At 32.4% G+C, this 18,990-nt stretch overlaps 1 protein-coding gene and 1 non-coding gene across 2 annotated transcripts in view; both read right to left on the reverse strand.

Annotated features, from left to right (window-relative positions):
* Positions 1-2,596: 2,596 nt before the first annotated feature.
* The window catches only part of Scn7a (sodium voltage-gated channel alpha subunit 7), an 85,268-nt gene continuing 68,874 nt past the window's right edge, over positions 2,597-18,990 (reverse strand). The window contains exons 18-25 of the mRNA XM_063259206.1: positions 17,589-17,762; positions 16,525-16,632; positions 12,469-12,747; positions 11,717-11,770; positions 11,050-11,187; positions 9,276-9,380; positions 8,605-8,875; positions 2,597-5,919 (exon numbers count right to left, since the gene is read on the reverse strand). Of these exons, the coding sequence (XP_063115276.1) occupies positions 4,853-5,919; positions 8,605-8,875; positions 9,276-9,380; positions 11,050-11,187; positions 11,717-11,770; positions 12,469-12,747; positions 16,525-16,632; positions 17,589-17,762 (2,196 nt within the window). The 3' untranslated portion in view covers positions 2,597-4,852. The remainder of the gene's footprint in view (positions 5,920-8,604; positions 8,876-9,275; positions 9,381-11,049; positions 11,188-11,716; positions 11,771-12,468; positions 12,748-16,524; positions 16,633-17,588; positions 17,763-18,990) is intronic.
* On the reverse strand, positions 4,265-4,368 carry LOC111754225 (U6 spliceosomal RNA). The gene has a single exon (XR_002788930.1). It is a non-coding gene; the product is annotated as a U6 spliceosomal RNA (small nuclear RNA).

Here is an 18,990-nt window from a genome sequence, read left to right on the forward strand (position 1 = left end):
GTTTCCTTTTCTGTATTTGGGCCACTGAATTTTCATTTCTAAGAGTATTATATTTAAAAATTTAAAATTAAACATACAGAAAAGTTTTGAATGCAGATGAAGAGAAATGGCATGTTATATACTGGAGAGTTCTAATTTGAGTGAGCATGAATTTCTATTGTGAAGTTATGTAAGTAAGTGGAAAGGTCAAAATGTTTTCAAGGGCTCAAATCAAGAACTGTTGACCATAAATTTTATGGTCTGTGAATTTATTCTTTGATGATGACAAGGAAATTTAAATGTTCATTGGAAGAGAACTAAAATATTTTATTGCTAGCTGACAAAATTCTTAAAGAGTAGCTAGATAAAATTCTTCAAAGAAAACATTGATGAAAGAAGAAATTATAGAATATCAGGAAGACAGGAAGGATAATTCAAAGAGAAGAAACTTGGGTATGTAAAATGGGTTTTATAAACTGTACTTGATAATTGAAACAAAAATGTGGGTACTATCTAGGTCCCAATATATTTTAAGAGGGACATTATGTAATTATAAAAATGCAATCTTTCACAATGACATAGAACTTCTCAATTTCTATGTGGGCAGTAACAGAGCTTCAACATTAAGCAACTTTGATGGTGCAAAAGGAGGAAAGAACAAATCCACAACTCTTACTGAAATTTTAATGTTTACTTTTAGGCAAGTGATAGAAGCACTAGACAGAAAATAAGAAAATTATATAGATGAACTGAGAAACACAATAGAATGAATAGAAACACAATGATGAATATAGAATACAGCCCTCCACAATGGCAGAATATGCTTTTCTTCAAGTGTAAAGCAGTTATTAAGAGAGATCAATTCATGACTGGAACAGCCATGAAACAAATCTCAATTAACCTTAAAGATTAGAAATTTTACATAATTCATTGCTTGGCCCTAATGGAACTGAGCTGTAAATTAATTACATAAACAAAAAAGTTCTAAATGTATAAAAATTAAACAACACACTTGTAAATAATTTATGAGTCAAAGATGAAGCTTTAAAGAAAGTTTTAAAAATACACAGAAATAAATGAAAGCACATATACACCAAAATATGTAGAATGCAACTAAAATATGATCAATAAGAAAATTCATAGTCCTAAAATAATAGACATGAGAAAATATCTTAAACAATTTACATTTCTATCTCAAAAAAACTAGCAAATCAAGAGAAAAAATAAAAGTAAAGCAAGCAGAAAAAGGAAAATATAGTAGAAAGCACTAGAAGTGAAAAAAGGAAAATCTAGAGAAAACCAAAAAAACAAGCATTTTATAAAAGGGCAGTAAAATTGATTTTTCTAGATGAAGAAAAATTCACCCTATATTAGGATTCAGAAGACACATTATTGTCAGCATAGCAATAATCTTCAAATGACCCTCAGATTCAAGTGAGCCTTACCAAAATCATTTCAATTTTTATATTATGTGATGAGTCAGTCATAAATTAGTATAAAAATCCACATGCCACTGGAATGAATAGGTATCCTCATCTCTAAATATTAAAACATACCTTTTTATTCAGGGGCTCACTTTACTAAATTCATCTACAGTTTCCAATGTAGAACTCCCCGTTCTTTCCTTTATGTGTATGAAAATGTATCCAGTAGTATAAAAACGATTATAGATTATAATAAGCTGCATAGTTCCACCTTCCCCTTCTTAATCTCAGATTTATTTTTATATGTAGATGACTGTGAATTTTTCTGAATTAACATTTAATGGAAGTTGAAAACTTCTATTGTTGTATCCTTTTTGTTCTCTCTCTCTCTGTCTCTGTCTCTCCTCTCTCTCTCTCTCGCTCGCTCTCTCTCTCTGTCTCTCTTCAGTAATGGTGACTATTTCTAAATTCCACACAAGGCAAGGGTAAGAGTAGGGAAGGTGGAGGCAGGGAGAGAGAGGGAGGGAGGGAGAGAGAGAAAGAGCGAGACAGAGAAACAGAGAGAAAAAGGAGAGAGAGATAGAGGGAGACAGAGAGGCATTAAGGCTCTGGACCTAGATGTGGTTGGTGTCCTGGCCTTGTCACCAAGTTGTGTGCCATGTGAGAACTTTCATAACCTTTTTAAGCTTATTGTTTAATGGTCTATAAATTGAAATGTATTATTGGTTCATGCATGACATGTAATACAAGGCAGGGTGTAAGTTACCTCAGTCAATGGTAATTGTTAAGATTATCTTTAAAAATATTATCTTTAAAACCATCTCAAGTTTATTACATTAATAACTCAGAAATAATACTTCAATAGAAATTGATAAATAGTAGTGTACTAATAAATTGAATTCAGCATTATCTTAAGAAACTTTTTAATAATAGTGAGTGATATGTACTAAAACTGCAATTATAATTTTAATAAGTGGTTTTTACATTTTTGCCAATATATAGGGACTCCTAATGAGCTTACTAACATTTACTTCACACAGTTAAGTGACTTAAAGGAAGTCTGAGTGTTTCAAATCTTAATTTTGAGTCTGAATTCATAAATTTTGTGCAAGAGGATTTTTTAAAAAAATTCTGCTACACAAAAGTGCCAACCTAAATTACCAAATTATAAAACAAAAACAAACACAGCGTAGTGCGGTTAACATACTGTATTTATTATTTTCCATAGTATCTAAAAGTAGAATATATTTTATTATTTTGTTAAAAATAAATTTTATACAGTTTTTGGAAATGTACTTGGCAGATACCTTTTACAAGTAAGACTAGTTTTCAAACTAAAATCATTTTTTGGTCTTCACAGAATTTATAGGAGCATGTTATGATTTAGTTCAAACATCTGAAGCAATTTCCACACTAAATCACTCACAAGAAATACAAAACTGGGAAGTTCAGGTAAAGCACCAGCTGCCATCACATCACTAAGTTAATGCTGAATTTTTCTGTCTTCATTGCATGAAAGAGGCAAGAAGATAAAGAGAGAAACATTTATAGGGAGAAAACAGAACTCTGAAATTATATTTATTTAGGGGAATCCCCAAGGCATCTTGGTAAGATTATTGTATTTCTGAGGTTCAAAAATAGATTGTAATACTTAAGGCTCAAGATCATGCATTCATAATAAAATACAATTACTGATATGTAAGCAATATTGAGTGTCACACAATATATTTAAAGTTTATCATTTAAGTAAACAGTATATGTTTAATTTTTTATTCCTCAGGACTTTGTAGGCACATTGAAATCAGTTTTCATACAAATAGAGTAAACATTAGATTCTCAAATTACATGGGTATAAGAGATAATACTTTTGTCAATAAATCAAAAAAACCCCAACTCTTTGTGTGTAACTTAAAAAAATAATTTGAATGGTGAAAACTAAGGGTTTAGGGTTTTAAAGTTTGTCAAATATAAAACATTTTACATAGTACTTATATGTGATGAGATATAATCAAAAAGTCAAGAAAGATAAATGAATACGTAAAAGCTAGTTAGCATATGCTGATGTTCTAAAACAAGAAGTTACACATTTATTTTCTAACCTTTATAGTCTATGAGTTATAAGATGCATAAAGTACAGCGTCCTATGAAAGATCAAGATACTGGCAAAATCCTTAGACATACTGGTAGCTGTCAATTCTGCTAATTCATGATAACATGCACTTTTCAGAGTTTATATAGTCAATGTTATAAATAAATGGTAAAAATACATCAGCTTTATAATAAGGGAAAAGTTAAGTCTACTAATATATCATCTATTATGTAACTTTAGTAAAGTGTGCATTTTTAAAGACTGTAAATGAGAAGAAATTAGGAAAGTGTAGGCTATCACTGTAAGCATTTATGCTTCTTATTGTATAAATTTAAATCCATCATGTTGTAGATTTGGAGCAAATAGCCAAACTGATGAGAACCTAGGAGCCCATTGGACAGTCAAACACTAATTTCTCCCACCAGGAAAACGAAATAGAAGAAAGAGGAGCAGGAGCAGGAAGAAAAAGGGGAAGAGAGGAAAGAAGAGTCAAAGAGAGAGATGAGAGAGGATGAGGAAAGGAGAGACACCAGGAGAAGGGAGGAAAGAAACAAAGAAAAGAAAGGAAGGAGAGAAGGAAGGGGAGGCAGAGAAAAAGACACAGACCAACAGAAAGAAAGAAAAACAGGACAGGAATTTTAAAAAAGCAGGGCTTCAATCTTTTTCAAACAGGTGTTAGGGAGCCTAAAAGTTTCTGTGATTAATCTCAAAGGCACTTTCTAAAAAGCTGCGCTCTCTCCCCCTAGCTGATATGTATGTATGTATGTATGTATATAATATGGAATGCTTGATGAATTTGCATGTCATCCTTGCACAGGGCCATGCTAATCTCTGTATCATTCCAATTTTTTGTATATGTGCTGCCAAAGTGAGCACCAGCTGACACTTCTTTAGACAAGTTCCTGATTCAGTGACCAATAATAGCCTTTCACTGTTCCTCAAACTCCATCTCACATTAAGAAAATACTCATTTGCAACTTGAGCTTTATAGTGCTGACTTGGAAATGACTACATTTGACATAAAATGTATGAAGAAGCCTATGTTACTGATAATCTTTACTACCCTTTTATCTTTCAGAATAGGCTTGTATCAAATAAGCTAGATAGTATAACCAGTATTAGATTGTCAAATGGGAAATTCAACCTACTGTAACTAACTGCAGCAAAATCGATGCATTGTCTTCGCTAATAGATTGGGCAGGTAGAGCACATAAGGTTAAAACAGTGAGTATGGCATGGAGACATTTGAATACAGTCTTAATTTTCATTGGTTGTAAGCAACTGATCATACCATTGTTTGGTAACTTAAGTTTTTAAAACTCTGGGGTCCATGAAGAAAATAAAAAGGTGATAAGTGGGATTAGATTTGACTTTGAATAGCTGACTTTTCCTTAACTTTGCCAAGACAGACACCTTTTTTAGTATCCTGGAGCTCCTGGCCACTGTCCAGTATAGAAATATCTGCTGTATTTTTGTCATTTTGCCTTGAGCGGTAATTTTTATAAGCACGTTGAATGATGGTCGCCGAAACTGTCTCTTGTTTTCGCTTCAAAGTAGTTGTGATTGGTTCATACGTGATTTTAATAGGGTTGGCTAATGCAAATGCTGATTCTATCTCTGAAAGGGTTTTCTCTGTCCCTGCATCTTTTCCCACAACTCTTTTTGTAAAAGCAAGTAAGACATCAAGGCAATGAATCCTATCTCCAACAGCCATGGGAAGGTCCATTGCTACAAGCTGTCCCTTATTAGGTTTTGCCATGAAAAGAGGAGGATCAAGAGCAGCTGCAAAATCAGAAAGTTTGCAGGAGTCTATGTACTGGGTCCTGTCAGGATCAAACCTCTCCCACACCTGAAAGAATTTCCTAAAATCGTATTCACTCAAGCTCCTAGTTTTTTTCTTAGAAACAATACTTAAAAATTCCATGATTACAGCAATGTACATATTAACAATAATCAGCCATATTATGAAAATGTAGCTGACAAAATAGAAAATCCCCACAGAAGGGTTACCACAATCTCCTCTAACCTGAGTCCCAGGGTTAATTTTATCAGGATCACAGTCAGACCATTTACTGTTGAAAACTGCATTAAGCAACCCATCCCAACCTGCAAATATTGTAACTTGGAAAAGGCAAATCATACTACTGCAAAAGGTCTCAAAGTTGGACACGTCATTAATCCCAGCTTCTTTTTTAACATAGGCAAAGTTGTACATTCCAAAAATGGCGTAGATGAACATGACCAGGAAGATGAGAAGACTGATGTTCATCAGGGCTGGGAGAGACAGCAACAGAGGAAGCATCAGATCATGGAACACCTTTGGTCCTTTCCCACGACGCAGGATGTGGATGATGCGAGAGAGAAGTACCAGCTGCACAAGGGAAGGTGGCACCAAGTAGTATCCCACTGTCAAAGGCAGAAATAGTCCTGAGGAAAGAGAACAGAGTTGATAAAATTATCCACATGAATGGTTTTTAGAGGAACATGTGATTTTGTATTTAAGTGGTTGTTTCTATATTTTATTTTTGTCAATTTCCCCTATTTGACAGTTTATAGGATTTTAAGTTAGCTGAATACTAATCATATCAATGATCAGGGTGTCTAGCAAAATTTAGAAAGGATTTCTTTTGTACTGTAATCTTGGTAATGTTATAGATCAAATACTTTTGGAAATACAGATGACCTGAGTCTACAATGTGGGATAGTAGTCACAAGGCTTTTGGTTTGTTTCTGTTTTTCTGATTGTCGTTGGATTAAAGGATTTAACTCAACTTATATTGAATGCCTTATAAAAGCATCATGCAATATGAAAAGACCAATAACATGATTTTGTAGTCTCACAGACTTTATAATCTAGTAACTAGTAAAAATTGTTAAATATAATGTACTGTAGAAAATCCAAAATTTTTTGTAATTACAAAAATGTTTGGTATTCAGTGATTCATAGTTGTATTTTAATTCATTTGTTTCCCAAGTGGAATTTTTTCCCCAGGAGCTTTAAATACGAAGTCAATAAGTGAGTTTTTCCTTAGAATTTAGGAATGGTTCATTTTGGGTTGAGAAGGTGGAGGACAGAATAATCTCAAAGAGCTTCTAAGGAGATGGCATTTTTCCTGACAGGAAGTGTCATGCTGCATATTTCTGTCAAACTTGATCATTTTCTAAGATGACATTGTCAGTGGTCTTCTTTACTGCATTCACCTTCTCTCTGGAGGGTTCCAGTGAATTTTCCATTCTCAATCTTCAATCTCAATATTCGTCGCAATCTTCAAAACGCCTCAATTTTTCCGGACATAACCTCACATAGCTGCAAACAACTTTCTCGGCATCCTCACCACTTGGTGTTTAAACTCCCTTTCTTATCTGAAGCCCACTCTGGGCTAATGATATCATTCCTCATGTAACATTCCAAGCACTGGTACCTTGCTCTCTCCATGTCCATGTTTCTCAAGGAAGAAAGATGATGTTCCTTTTTTCCCCAATGAGATTTCCAGAGACTTTTTATTTTTATCACTTCAATTAACAAAAACGAAAAAGTTTCTGGCACTTTATGAATTATGTCATTCAATGATTCCATTTCCGCAGCTCTATGATCTGTTCATGCCACTTCACTAATATTCACTGAAGACTTTAATAACTCACTTGTGGTCTCCTGTTTCACCTCAGCATCTACCATAAATAACCCATCCCAAGTCAAACCTCTCTGTTTCTGACCCTCTCAACCTTCATAACCTTCATTGTTTCACATCAGCCGTCCACACTATGATCATGTTATTGACACAAGGTACCTGATCTAGAAAATCTCAAATTCAAAACACCTCTGTCTGCATAGTTCTCTGCAGAAGGAACTATGACTTCTATTTCATATGGCTCATCTGATATTCCTGTTTTCTTCCTCTCAGTTAACTCCTGTTGCTATGTTTTTCCCTATCAGGCTTATAAACTTTTCAGTTAGTTGCATTACTTCATTTGTCCATCAAATGTGTGAATTTTCTGGAAGCTCAACTAGGCATTTGATGTACATTTCCCAGTGTTCAATCATACGATAGCGCATGACAATAATCTATTAAATATTATCACTATGACTACAAAGCTTGCATCTAGATGTGTGTTATGGGGAATCAGACAATAAAGAAACTCCTTTCTGCCAGAAACACTTTGATCTTAAATTCTTTGACTACATCTTTATTCAATGGGCCTTTGTTTAAATTTTGTTTCTTACACAAAATTTTCTCTGACCTCTCCTTGGAGAGCAGATGCTCCTCTCTCAGGCTGCCGTAGTAGCCTTTGCCTCCTTTAGCCTAAATTTAACAGCACAGCATTAAAATATACTATTTATTTCTTTCCTTTAATAGACTTAAATTATATGTATACAGGAATTATCTCTATCTTGTTTACTGATTTTTTAAAAAAAATTTTGGTGAGGGGCATACTTCAGATTGAATCCAGAGCCTTGGCACTGAAATACATCCTTTCCTCTCTAAATTCTTATTCTGAAATAGGGTATCTCTAAGTTGCACAGGCTTGGTTTGAACTTGTCTTCCTCCTGCCTCAGCCTCCCAGAGTTATAGGATTATTGGTAAATACCACTACATGCAACTAACTATTATATTCTTCCACACAGCACAATATCTATTAAAAAAGAAGATAATTGAATGCATTTGTTAAAAAAAGAGATCTCCCAAGTAAGTGAAAATTGGGAAAAATTCATTAAAGTCTAAAACTCTAATGTTTTTTATAGCTTCCCACAATTAAGAGGGAAGTGACAGCAAGTTTGAAATGTTACATCATTCTAAGACATAAAGAGTCTTCTACTGTTATACTAGAATGAATTTACATTATGTGAATTTATATTACATTACTGAATCATAATTAAGCTTTTATCTTTCAGTCTGTGACATGAAGTAGGTGACATTAGTGCAAGAAATGCATCTTTTAACATTTCCTAACTGTGTCTACAGGTATAAATGTAAAAAATATAAAGCATTCCTGATTAGAATTAAAAATGTCTCCACCTGATTTGCTTCTAAAAGACTATATCTGAAGTGATATTAATAATTTTGCATAAATTAGTATTAGTATAAATGAAAATTGGATTGAACAAAATCTTACCTGTAATGGAGAAAACAACCACCATAAAATCCAAAATGTTCCATATACTGGTGAAATAGTAACAATGGAAGGAGATGAGCTTCAAGACACATTCTGCAGTGTACAGGATAACAAAGGTTGAGTTAATCCAGAATATTACAGCATACATTTGAGGACTCTGCTCATCACTTTCCATCATTATGATTATTGCTTGGAGACAGATAAGAACCATGATGATGACATTAAAAACTCGGCTTGTTACCAAGTCAAAAATGAAGCCTTGCAACTTATTCTGTGGGTAAAGAAAACCAGTGCAGCAGCGTTATTAATGGGACATACTTGCATACATTCAGTCATCAGAGTCTGTAACTTCCCCTAAGATGAATATAAATGAGGATCTAAGTTTTTACCCAAATAAACCCACAGCATGTTGTCAAAGCAAAGGTAGACAGACACCAGTATTACACAAGATATGCATGTGTGGAAATATTACAAAGAATCCCATTAGTTTGAATAATAATGTATTTTAATAATTGTACCATGAAAGAACACATAAGCAAAAAATGACCATTAAACTATTTCTCAAGGAGTATATTTAATAAATATCAAAAGCATTTAATATATCTTAAAGTTTTCTTTGTAAAGTAAATAAAAGCTTATTAAAGCTTTAAAAAATTTATATGTTTTCTTACTCCTGGACGAGGTATTGGTTTTGGAGAGTCGTCATACATCAGTCTCTTCAGCCAACGATATTGTTTCTTTTGCTTAGCAGTTATGAACATGTTGGAGCCTCCCTGGTAGAGAAATAAAAGAAAAAGACATTAAAATCACATTTAATTCAAATTTTCCTTTATATTAATATGCGTTAATATAATGCAAATTATATTAGAAAAGAAGTTATTTATATAATTCTTTTCAGAAGCTTTAATTGCAATGATCTACATCGTGTTGGATCATGACTGATGCTCTGCACAAAGCTGCATATAAAACAAACATGGAATACGAACAGGTAATACGTGCAGTTCAACAATATTTTCATGTACTTTCCTGTATGTTGTCAAGCCTAATTATATGATTTAGTCTACTGAAAATTTACTTCTCTTAAAGAGAAAAACAAATAATAGGAGATATCTGAAAAGTTAACAGAAAAGAAATGAACTCCATAGACAAAGGTTACATTTATTTGTGCCCTTTAATAAACATGAACAAATAGAATTGTTAAATATTTTGTGTGTTTTTGCAGTAGGAAGAATTGAACCAAGATCCTTTGAGGTGAACTACGTTCCTAGACAGGATCTTGCTAAGTCAGTTGTCCAGACTAAAATCAATCTTGTAACTCTCCAACCTCAGCCTCCTAAATTCTAGGGATTACTGAAATGTTCAATCTTTTTCAGCAAAACATATATTTTTCTATTTGTTCATATACTGATTTACTTGACAAACACTGTAAGAAGATATTTTTATTATTCCATAAGTACCTTCAGTTTGCACCTTCTGGAATTCATTATATGTTGTATTTCTAGTGCTAATTTTAATATATTGTACAAAATATATAAAGTAATAATGATATGTTAAGCTAAGAATTAGGAATTGTTGATGCTTAAATTAAAATCCAATCACTTAAAGCTGACAGGAATCACTGATGTGAAGCCCAGAACTAAGCCTAGATGTCACATTGGGGTGACCTACTCAGAAGCTGAAGCATTCAATTAAAACCATAGGAAATCACTTTGCCACTTCCCACTGGATTAGTAGACCCTTGAATTATACAATATTTTTTACATGTAGATAACATTTAATGATAGTTGCAGATGGAACTTCACAATTAGTATTTTCTTTGAGTTTTTTTGGAAGGTACATCTAAACTTCCTTTTCTTTGCATTTGTGGAAGCCCCAGGAGTTAAAAATGTATACAAACACATTTTTGTATTTGTATGGTACTAAATACACAAAAATGGTACCAAGTTGTAGTTATTTAAGAGTCTCTATGAGCCTCTAAATTCCATAACAGTGAGTCCAACCATTCCTATTTGATATTTATGACTCTACTTCATGCAGAAAGAAGTACCAAAAGTAGAAATATGGCATGCTAGTTATGATTATGAAGGCTGTGAATGTATCAGAGTAAAAGTACATTGTCTTTCCACAGGTCTTCACATATTTGTGCAGATAGACAATAATGGTACTTCCTTTAATCATATAATTATTTATAAAATTTACATACAGAAACACAGCTATGTTTTAACATTGGAACTATACTGTGCTTACTTTTGACACTGAAAGCAATATGCAAATGAATAGATTAGCAGTATTCTACCATATGCAAGAAGAGTGACAACTATTGTGTTTCATATGTCAGAACAATGACACTGAGATAAATTCTAAACCAATTATTTGGAATTGTGAATTTATATAAATGTGTCAGATTTTTTCAGGCATTTATGAACAAAGGATATTTATACTTATCTTTATTTTATGCTTGTTGAAATTCGTAATAATAACACCAATCAACATACTCAAAGGGAGAAATAATCCAAGGATAACAAAGGCGATAAAATAACAATACATATAGAGGTTGCTTTCAAAACTAGGCTGCATGTCTACCTAAAAATGAATTTAAAAATAATTAATCACAATTAATTATTAACCACAACTTTTTAAAACATAAGATTTATATAATAAAACATTTTATGGCAAGAAGATATGATTATCAGAGTATATGGCATGCAAGTATGGATCACCTGAGCAAATCTACTCTTCTATAAAACTAATAATCTCTAATTAATAAAAGATTAATATATGACTTTTGAAAAGAAAGTTTAAACAGAAAACCAAAGGTTCTACTTAAACTAATTTTTTTCTCTGTTCTTTGGTGAATGACTATCATTTCTTGTGTTTAAATTAAACTTTATTTCATTGGTTTACTTTTTTGTTATAAAAATGATAATCCTTTACTTGTACTCATTATGTTTTAATCATTGTATATCTTCCTGCAAAGATTTCATTGCCAATGAAATATCCAATCTGAGATGTATTTAATTTCTATAAATACCACTTATGTTCTATATTTGAATTGCAAAAATTATTTTGCTTGTCTCTTAACAATATTTTTTTAAGACTACATGGTACTTACATCCAAAGAATCAATGGCTGAGTATACAATATCGATCCATCCATTAAATGTTGCCTATAAAAATTAAGATATGCTTAACTTTGTGAAAATATATTTCTGTGACAAAAACATAATTCAATTTGTTTTTAATACTCTAAAACATTTGATATCAAGACTTACAAAATGTAGTCTACTGTGTAATTGAGGTATTTAGTATGTTCCTTTTTATATAATGTTAATTATTTTACTATTAACTAATAACACAATATTTTAAAACAGTTAAATAGAAAAAGAATGAAGAAAATAGATAAATAAGTACATGCTTCTGTCTGTTGGTTATTTGTAACCATTCATATGTATTTTTCTGTGGAATCAGTAAAACAGGACTGTCTCATCTCTTCGTATCTTTGATATTGGGCCACTAAATGGACATAACTCAAAGAATCAGATTGATAAAAAGAGCAGTAATCCATTTTGGACCAATGAATTACGTTCCTACTACTTGATCAGTAGTTGCAGAGGCAGGTTTGGCTAGAGCTTATCTTTTCCTCAGTTACGTTGCCTTTGTCTCCACAGGACAGGGACTGTGTTTCACTTATGTCTCCCCAAAATGCCTAATACAGTATGTCCAACAGCAATTATCTATTAATTAATAACTGCTAAAATACATTACAATCAAATATGTGAATCATCTATACTATGTCCTTTATATTCAACCTACAATATGAATGAACATATAATTGATTTAAAAAAACTTCAAAAAATATACTTACTACTTGAAGCAAAGAAAGCAAACCATTTCCAACATTGTCGAAGTTCAATTGTGCATTCTCCCATGACAAGGATTCATTATAGAGATGGCTTTCACACTGACTTCTATTCAATACTTCAGACACTGGAAGCTTTTCTCCATTTGGTTGGTCAGTGCAGGCATAGAACTTGCCAGCAAATAAGTGGACTCCCATGATACTAAAAGTCAGCCAAATCATAAAGCAGACCAGAAACACATTCAAAGTGGGTAGAGTTGTTTTTATCAAAGTTCTCACAACCACCTGCCATACAAAAAAATGAATATGCAAACATTAGATTAAGAAATGTAAAACTATTTTAATTCTGACAAAACTGAAAATACTACTTGACATAATGGCATATTGAAAAATAAAAATGTCGCATACAAAGATTTGATAGCTCACATGACGGTATTGGAATAACCTAAATAATTCAATTTTTATCAATAAAAACACACATTGAACTCGAGGTACTTTCAAAATCTTTGTTCTAAAAATCTTTGAGAAGCTCCAAAGCTCATTAATAGAAATACTATAATAAACTTTTAATTCACTGATTTATTTGTTTACTGAGTTTCTGTATTATGCCAGTAATGGTGAAAATAATGTACATGCCCTCATGTGTGTGTTGTGTGTGACATTATCTAGAAAAGACATAAAATAAGAGGGGCAGGGCCAAGAACAGCTTTGAATCCAGACTTAGGAAGAACAAACATGTAAAGGAAGAAAGGAAGAAGTGTTCTGAAAAATAGAAGACCACGAGCTTGTACCACTAATGAAGCCTCTAACCTATACACTGAGCGGTGGTTTGTGTTATGTTTTGTTCTGCTCTATTATTTAATGTTACATTATGGTTTGTTTGCTTTTGCCACTGTAATTTGCCTCTGTAATTCCAGAGTGAGACATTTGGAAGCTGAATCCACCACCTAAACTGGAACACCAGCAACAAGCTATAATCATTTCTTTAACTCCCAACACTAACATCGGACTTTATACTCTTGTTGCTCTGCTGAAGCTGTTGTGGCAAAGAAACTACTTGATCTCACCAAGAGAGTTTTTCTCAATACCTGCTGTATCTTTGCCACTGTGTATACATTTTACTTCCTTTTTCCCCCCAGAAATATCATTGATTTTCTTTTCTATAATTTTTTCTTCAACTATTTTTAATTATGTTTTGCGTGTACTTTCTTGTTTATATGACATAATTTTCTGTCCCTGAGTGAATACTTGTACTTTCAATTCTTCTTTCAATTACTTTGTCGTATTTTTAAACTGAGGTCACAGGTCTTTTGTTGATACTTCATATGTCTTGAGAGGCTCACTGATTTTTCTGCTGCTGAAAAAAGCTGCAACTCTATTAAAAAAAAAAAACTATCTATGTGATCACATCAAAGTGAGAATGGAAGGGCCGAGGGTTTAGCTCAGTGGCACAAGCGCCTGCCTGGCAAGTACAAGGTCGTGAGTTTGGTCCTTGGTACAAAAACAAAAACAAAACAAAAAAGTTAAAAAAAAAAACCCAAAACAAAGTGAGAATGGTTGACATAAATGTTCATGTAGTAAAGAACAGCTAAGATTTGTTAAGTATACAAAACTTGTATTTTTGTATACATGTACCTTAATGATACATCAGCAAAAATAATTTAACCACAGCTTTTCAGAGGTTTACATGAGATTTTTGGTGTGTACTTGACTATGATTACTGTTTTGCTGACCTTGAGTTTATGAACAGTATCTCATTGTCTTTCTAATGAAAGTAAACCATCAAATGATATAGAGGGAAGCTTTTCTTTAACGGGTACAACTTGGTGAACTTAACTCTCTTTTTCCTGCATATCAAATTTATTAGGAAAAAATATAAAGAATCATACTATTTGCTAGAATAATTTATTTAGCTACACTTAGATTGTGTGTTGGAGGTATGTAGGGGTATGTGTATGTTCTGAGCCAAAACATTTTCTGTAGTTTTCAGTCATAGGCTATTCTAAAAAGTTTCTTTTACATAAACTATATTTTTGCCAGAAATTAAGGTTTTTTTTTGTCTTCATTTACAATCTGAGAATTTTTGCCAGTGATTTTTTCTTTTGCAGCTGATTTTTCAATTTATTTTGTTTAAAAAGCATTGGTGAATGTTAATGCAATTTGAATGTGATGTGTTAGTAAAATCTGTTTTAGAAATTATAGTGTAAATTATGATCATTCTTTTAGATTTTTCTTTTGTTTTCTATGTTTATCACAGTGGAGTCTTAGTATGGTTACACCATAGTAATGATGATATTTCTTCTTCAAATCCAGTAAATCAAATGCATCTGAGGAATAGATTGATCGTTCTATTATAATTCTGTTATAATGAACCAGATCAAAGTCACATGAACTACAAAAATATCAACTATATAGTCAGTAAATGTGCTTGCATACTTTGTGTAATATATTTTAAAATACACATACAATTAATGTACCTATGTGAACATGTTTTTATATAAGTGTACATGTATATGCATATGATTTAAAGGTGGTACTACTTTAATTTTTCTATTTCTACTATTTCATTAAAATATTTTAAGCAATTTAAAGTTTAAATTTATAAGAATCAGTCAAATTTTGGGATTAAAAAAGTATTTTCACCAAGTGGGATTTAAAAGCTACAGCTTCTTAATGAATGGTATCTAAATGTGGTATCTCAAATTTATAAATTATACAGATATTACAGCATAAAATAAATAGTTTCCTTATTCAGTCTTTCCATAATGCTGACTAAAGGGTAAGATTATGCTAACTGATTTATGTAAACTATAAAAATGTATGATTATGAAAAAAGGTACAATTAGACTTTTCTTCAATTTCTGCATATAATTGTCAGTGTATAACTATAAAAAGTACTTATACTACTTGTGTAATCATAGACTATTTTTCTTCTACTGAATCATATGGTACTTCCGTTATAGGCTCAAAAGTTTGAACAATGGTTACTTTATGTGGCTAGAACTTATTTCTTCATATTGATCAGAAAAAACTGTAGTGAAATTAAGGGAAAGGAGAAAGACACACAATGTGTGATGTGGGACTTTAGAAAAAGTAAATTTATTTTAAAATCCAAACATTGCTTTTGTCAGTAAATAGATATGTAGTGTGTAAAATGTTATTGCAAATTTTAAAAGTTCTTATTTGATGAAAAATTCATTTTCCAGTAGTTATCTTTTTTAAAGAAAGATTTCATCATATAGAGGTAGGTTAGAAATATACTATTTTTCAAATTATATTTCCTTTCTTATTATCTTCTTTTGGATTATCTTTATTCATTTTCATATCTTCTGTGCAATGAGGATCTAAAACGTAAGCAGCCTAACATACCCATTCATATCCACTTTTATGCAGAATATGAAGTTTTTGGAGAGATCCTGGCCTCATAACCAGGTGATCCCCACCTGGAAACAGCGCCATACATGGGCTGCTGCCAAAGTTGGGGCAGCCACACCCAAGCCTCTCTCTGTGAGTCAGTGCTATTCGAGGACTACAGAAGGAGAGAACCAGGGCTCACAAGGAGGTGACATCCACCTGGATACCGTATCACTTTCATTGTTTTCTTGGTTTGGTTTTATTCTCTTTTGTTTTGGTTGATTAAGAGGGCATGAGAGGCTATTTGAAAGATAGCAAGACATATTATGGTAGCCACTTTGGATTTACTATTAGCTCATTTTAAAGTCTTTTCTTGCATTCATTGTTTTGTTTTTATTGCTTCTATTCTATTCTGATCTGTTTAATTTTTACTATGTCCAAAGGTATCTTCAGCAAAAGGCATTATGGTAACTACTGTTGATTTTGTAAGGTTTTGAAGCCCTGTATCATTTATACTAGTTTTTTATGATTGATTTTATTGGGTTTTATTTTCCTTGGTTTTATCCTCTTTAAAATAAAAAAAGTGTTTAAGGTTTTTGTTGTACTAATATTGTTGAAGGTAGGAATGCAAAGACAGTCAAGATTGCTAGTTCACAGAAATTTAATAATTAAAAAAATACATAGATTTATTTAGAAACTTTGTCTTACCTTCATTCTTTCAAATTGAGACAGAACTCTGATTGCCCGAAGGAATTTAATAGAAGTGAGTGGCTTTAGATCTTCTCTAGTTTTACCTATTAGGCTAAGACAAAACACCTGTACATATATTTTTAAAGAAAAGTTAATATGATCATCTTAATGGAAATTATATACAAAATACAGTTTGCAATTATTTTTAAAAACAATCAAAACTACAAATAAATATTTCAAGTATTTGATACATATTTCAGTATGCCTTAATAAATCATTTTGTGTTAAAATCACTTAAAAAGCTATTTTTTAGTCTTTTATGGTGATAAAGAATATATGATAGACAGGGGATACAGCTCAGTGACAACAGCACCACTGAGCACAAGGAAGGTCTTTAAGTGCCAAGGCACCAGATGAAAGTGCCCTTGGCTTGTTTAAGGTGCTTCAAGAAGGTCAGTACTGGCGGACCAGTATACATATAGGCATGGCAGGGGAAAATTGAAATAATAGGAGGTAAGGCTAGATCATGATGAAAACTGCAGGTGTTTAGGTGTCTAATTGTGAAGACTCCAGCCTTCACTGAGTAAACTGGAGAATTTAATAGAGGGTTCCAAAGAAAGAAGGGGAGAGGGCTGACATGCACTTTACTCTACTTGTGTTGTGGAACACAGAACAAAGGGATACAGAAACTGAAGCAGGGGGACCAATTGAGAATCTACTGCACTAAGAATAATAAATGAGAAACTTTAATGAATTGGATATTATGAAGTTTATGATAAATTTCAAATTTGAAATTTAAGTCAATAGAATTGAAAGAATATAGGATACTGATATTTTCAAGATATCGTGCAACCAACCTACTCTATTAACAATGGATTTAGCGGTGACTTTACAGTAATTCAAGGGCACAGGGAAAAGCCTCTAAAATTTGAGTATAAGATAACCATAGATGTTAAACATTTCACATGAAAAAAGATGGATACTGATGACTAAAAAAACTATACAAAGCGACAAAGGAAGATATAAGTAAGCCAAAAATTTAGAGTATATCAAAGTAGATTATTTTTCTTTAAAGTACATACAATAACAACGATGAAGTCCAGCCTGTGCCAGGCATTACAGAAATAAGCTTTAAAGCCATATGCCATCCACTTCAGAAGCATTTCCAGAATGAAGATGTAAGTGAAGATCATGTCAGCATATTCTAATAAGATTTTAATAGTCTTTCGTTGGTCAATATATATATCTTCAAAAGCCTGGAGGCAAATAATTTAAGAATAAGCATACATGCAATTTTGAAAAATTTCTTTTACATAGAAAAAATTAAATTCTGTTTCAAAGTAAACTCTCTCTCTCTCTCTCTCTCTCTCTATATATATATATATATATATATATATATATGAGTTCCATTTATTCCATAATCAGAAACAGTTTGAGATCACTAGCACAACTCTGTATGTACAAAATAACAAAGCATCAAAATATTCTAAAAATTAATGAAATGAAAGGGAGATACAGAAAGTTGAGTCATAGTATGATAATTTTATACTTTTGAAAATAGCAATGACATGACAGACAAAACAATTTTTACTGTGTCACTAAGGATATACCATGTGTCCTTAATAGAACAACAAATAACATGATTGTGTCTAATGAAAAAAAAAAGACATACAGTTTTTAAGAACATATCAAGTACTTCAGTCGATTTCCCAAGACTAGGAAAATCTATCCATTCCTCAGTGACTGTGAGTGTTGTCTGATAATACACAATTCAGTCATTCTTTGTAGAAATGCCTCTGCTCAGAAAGAAGCATTTTACTCATGAGGCAAGATTTCCATTCCTAGGAGCAAACCTTTCAGTCAGTGATTGACATAGGGACACAACACAGTCCTGCAGGCTAGAATTCTGTTGGTGCAGCCTGGGCTCCAGAGATTCTGTGGATGATCATACTGAATCTGGTGTTGGTTGAGGGCCATGTAGAAGCCTTCAATTAAGAAGATGTGTTAAACATCTCTTTAGAAACTACCTCCATCTCTATTTCTGTTTACCAATAGTAAAGAGAGTCAACTCTCTTCATAAGGTAACCACAGCATGTGAATCAGACTCTTTGAACAAGAAGTAAGTTTTCAAGATGCTTTGGAGGCACTCATGGACTTTCTGCCACCAAGAAAAAAGGTAGAGAGAGAGAGAGAGAGAGAGAGAGAGAGAGAGAGAGAGAGAGAGACAGACAGAAGAGACAGGCAGATAATTCTTAGCCTTTTCAGGTTTGAAGACAAAATTTCAAACTTGAGAATGATAATCTGGCATATTTATAAAGTAATACAGAGAACTGTTTTTTTTCTGTTAAGCCTGGTAGAAGAAAATGTCCCAAAAGCTTTTGGTTACATTACAAATCACCCTTGCATTTCAGCCCATATAAATATAGCATGCTTCTGGAAGAATCTATAATGAAGAAAGAATTTCTTTGGAATATATGATAACCT

Source organism: Cavia porcellus, unplaced genomic scaffold, assembly GCF_034190915.1.
Source record: "Cavia porcellus strain 051 isolate PalLab524CR breed Dunkin Hartley unplaced genomic scaffold, mCavPor4.1 scaffold_12, whole genome shotgun sequence".
NCBI classification, from domain to species: Eukaryota; Metazoa; Chordata; class Mammalia; order Rodentia; family Caviidae; genus Cavia; species Cavia porcellus.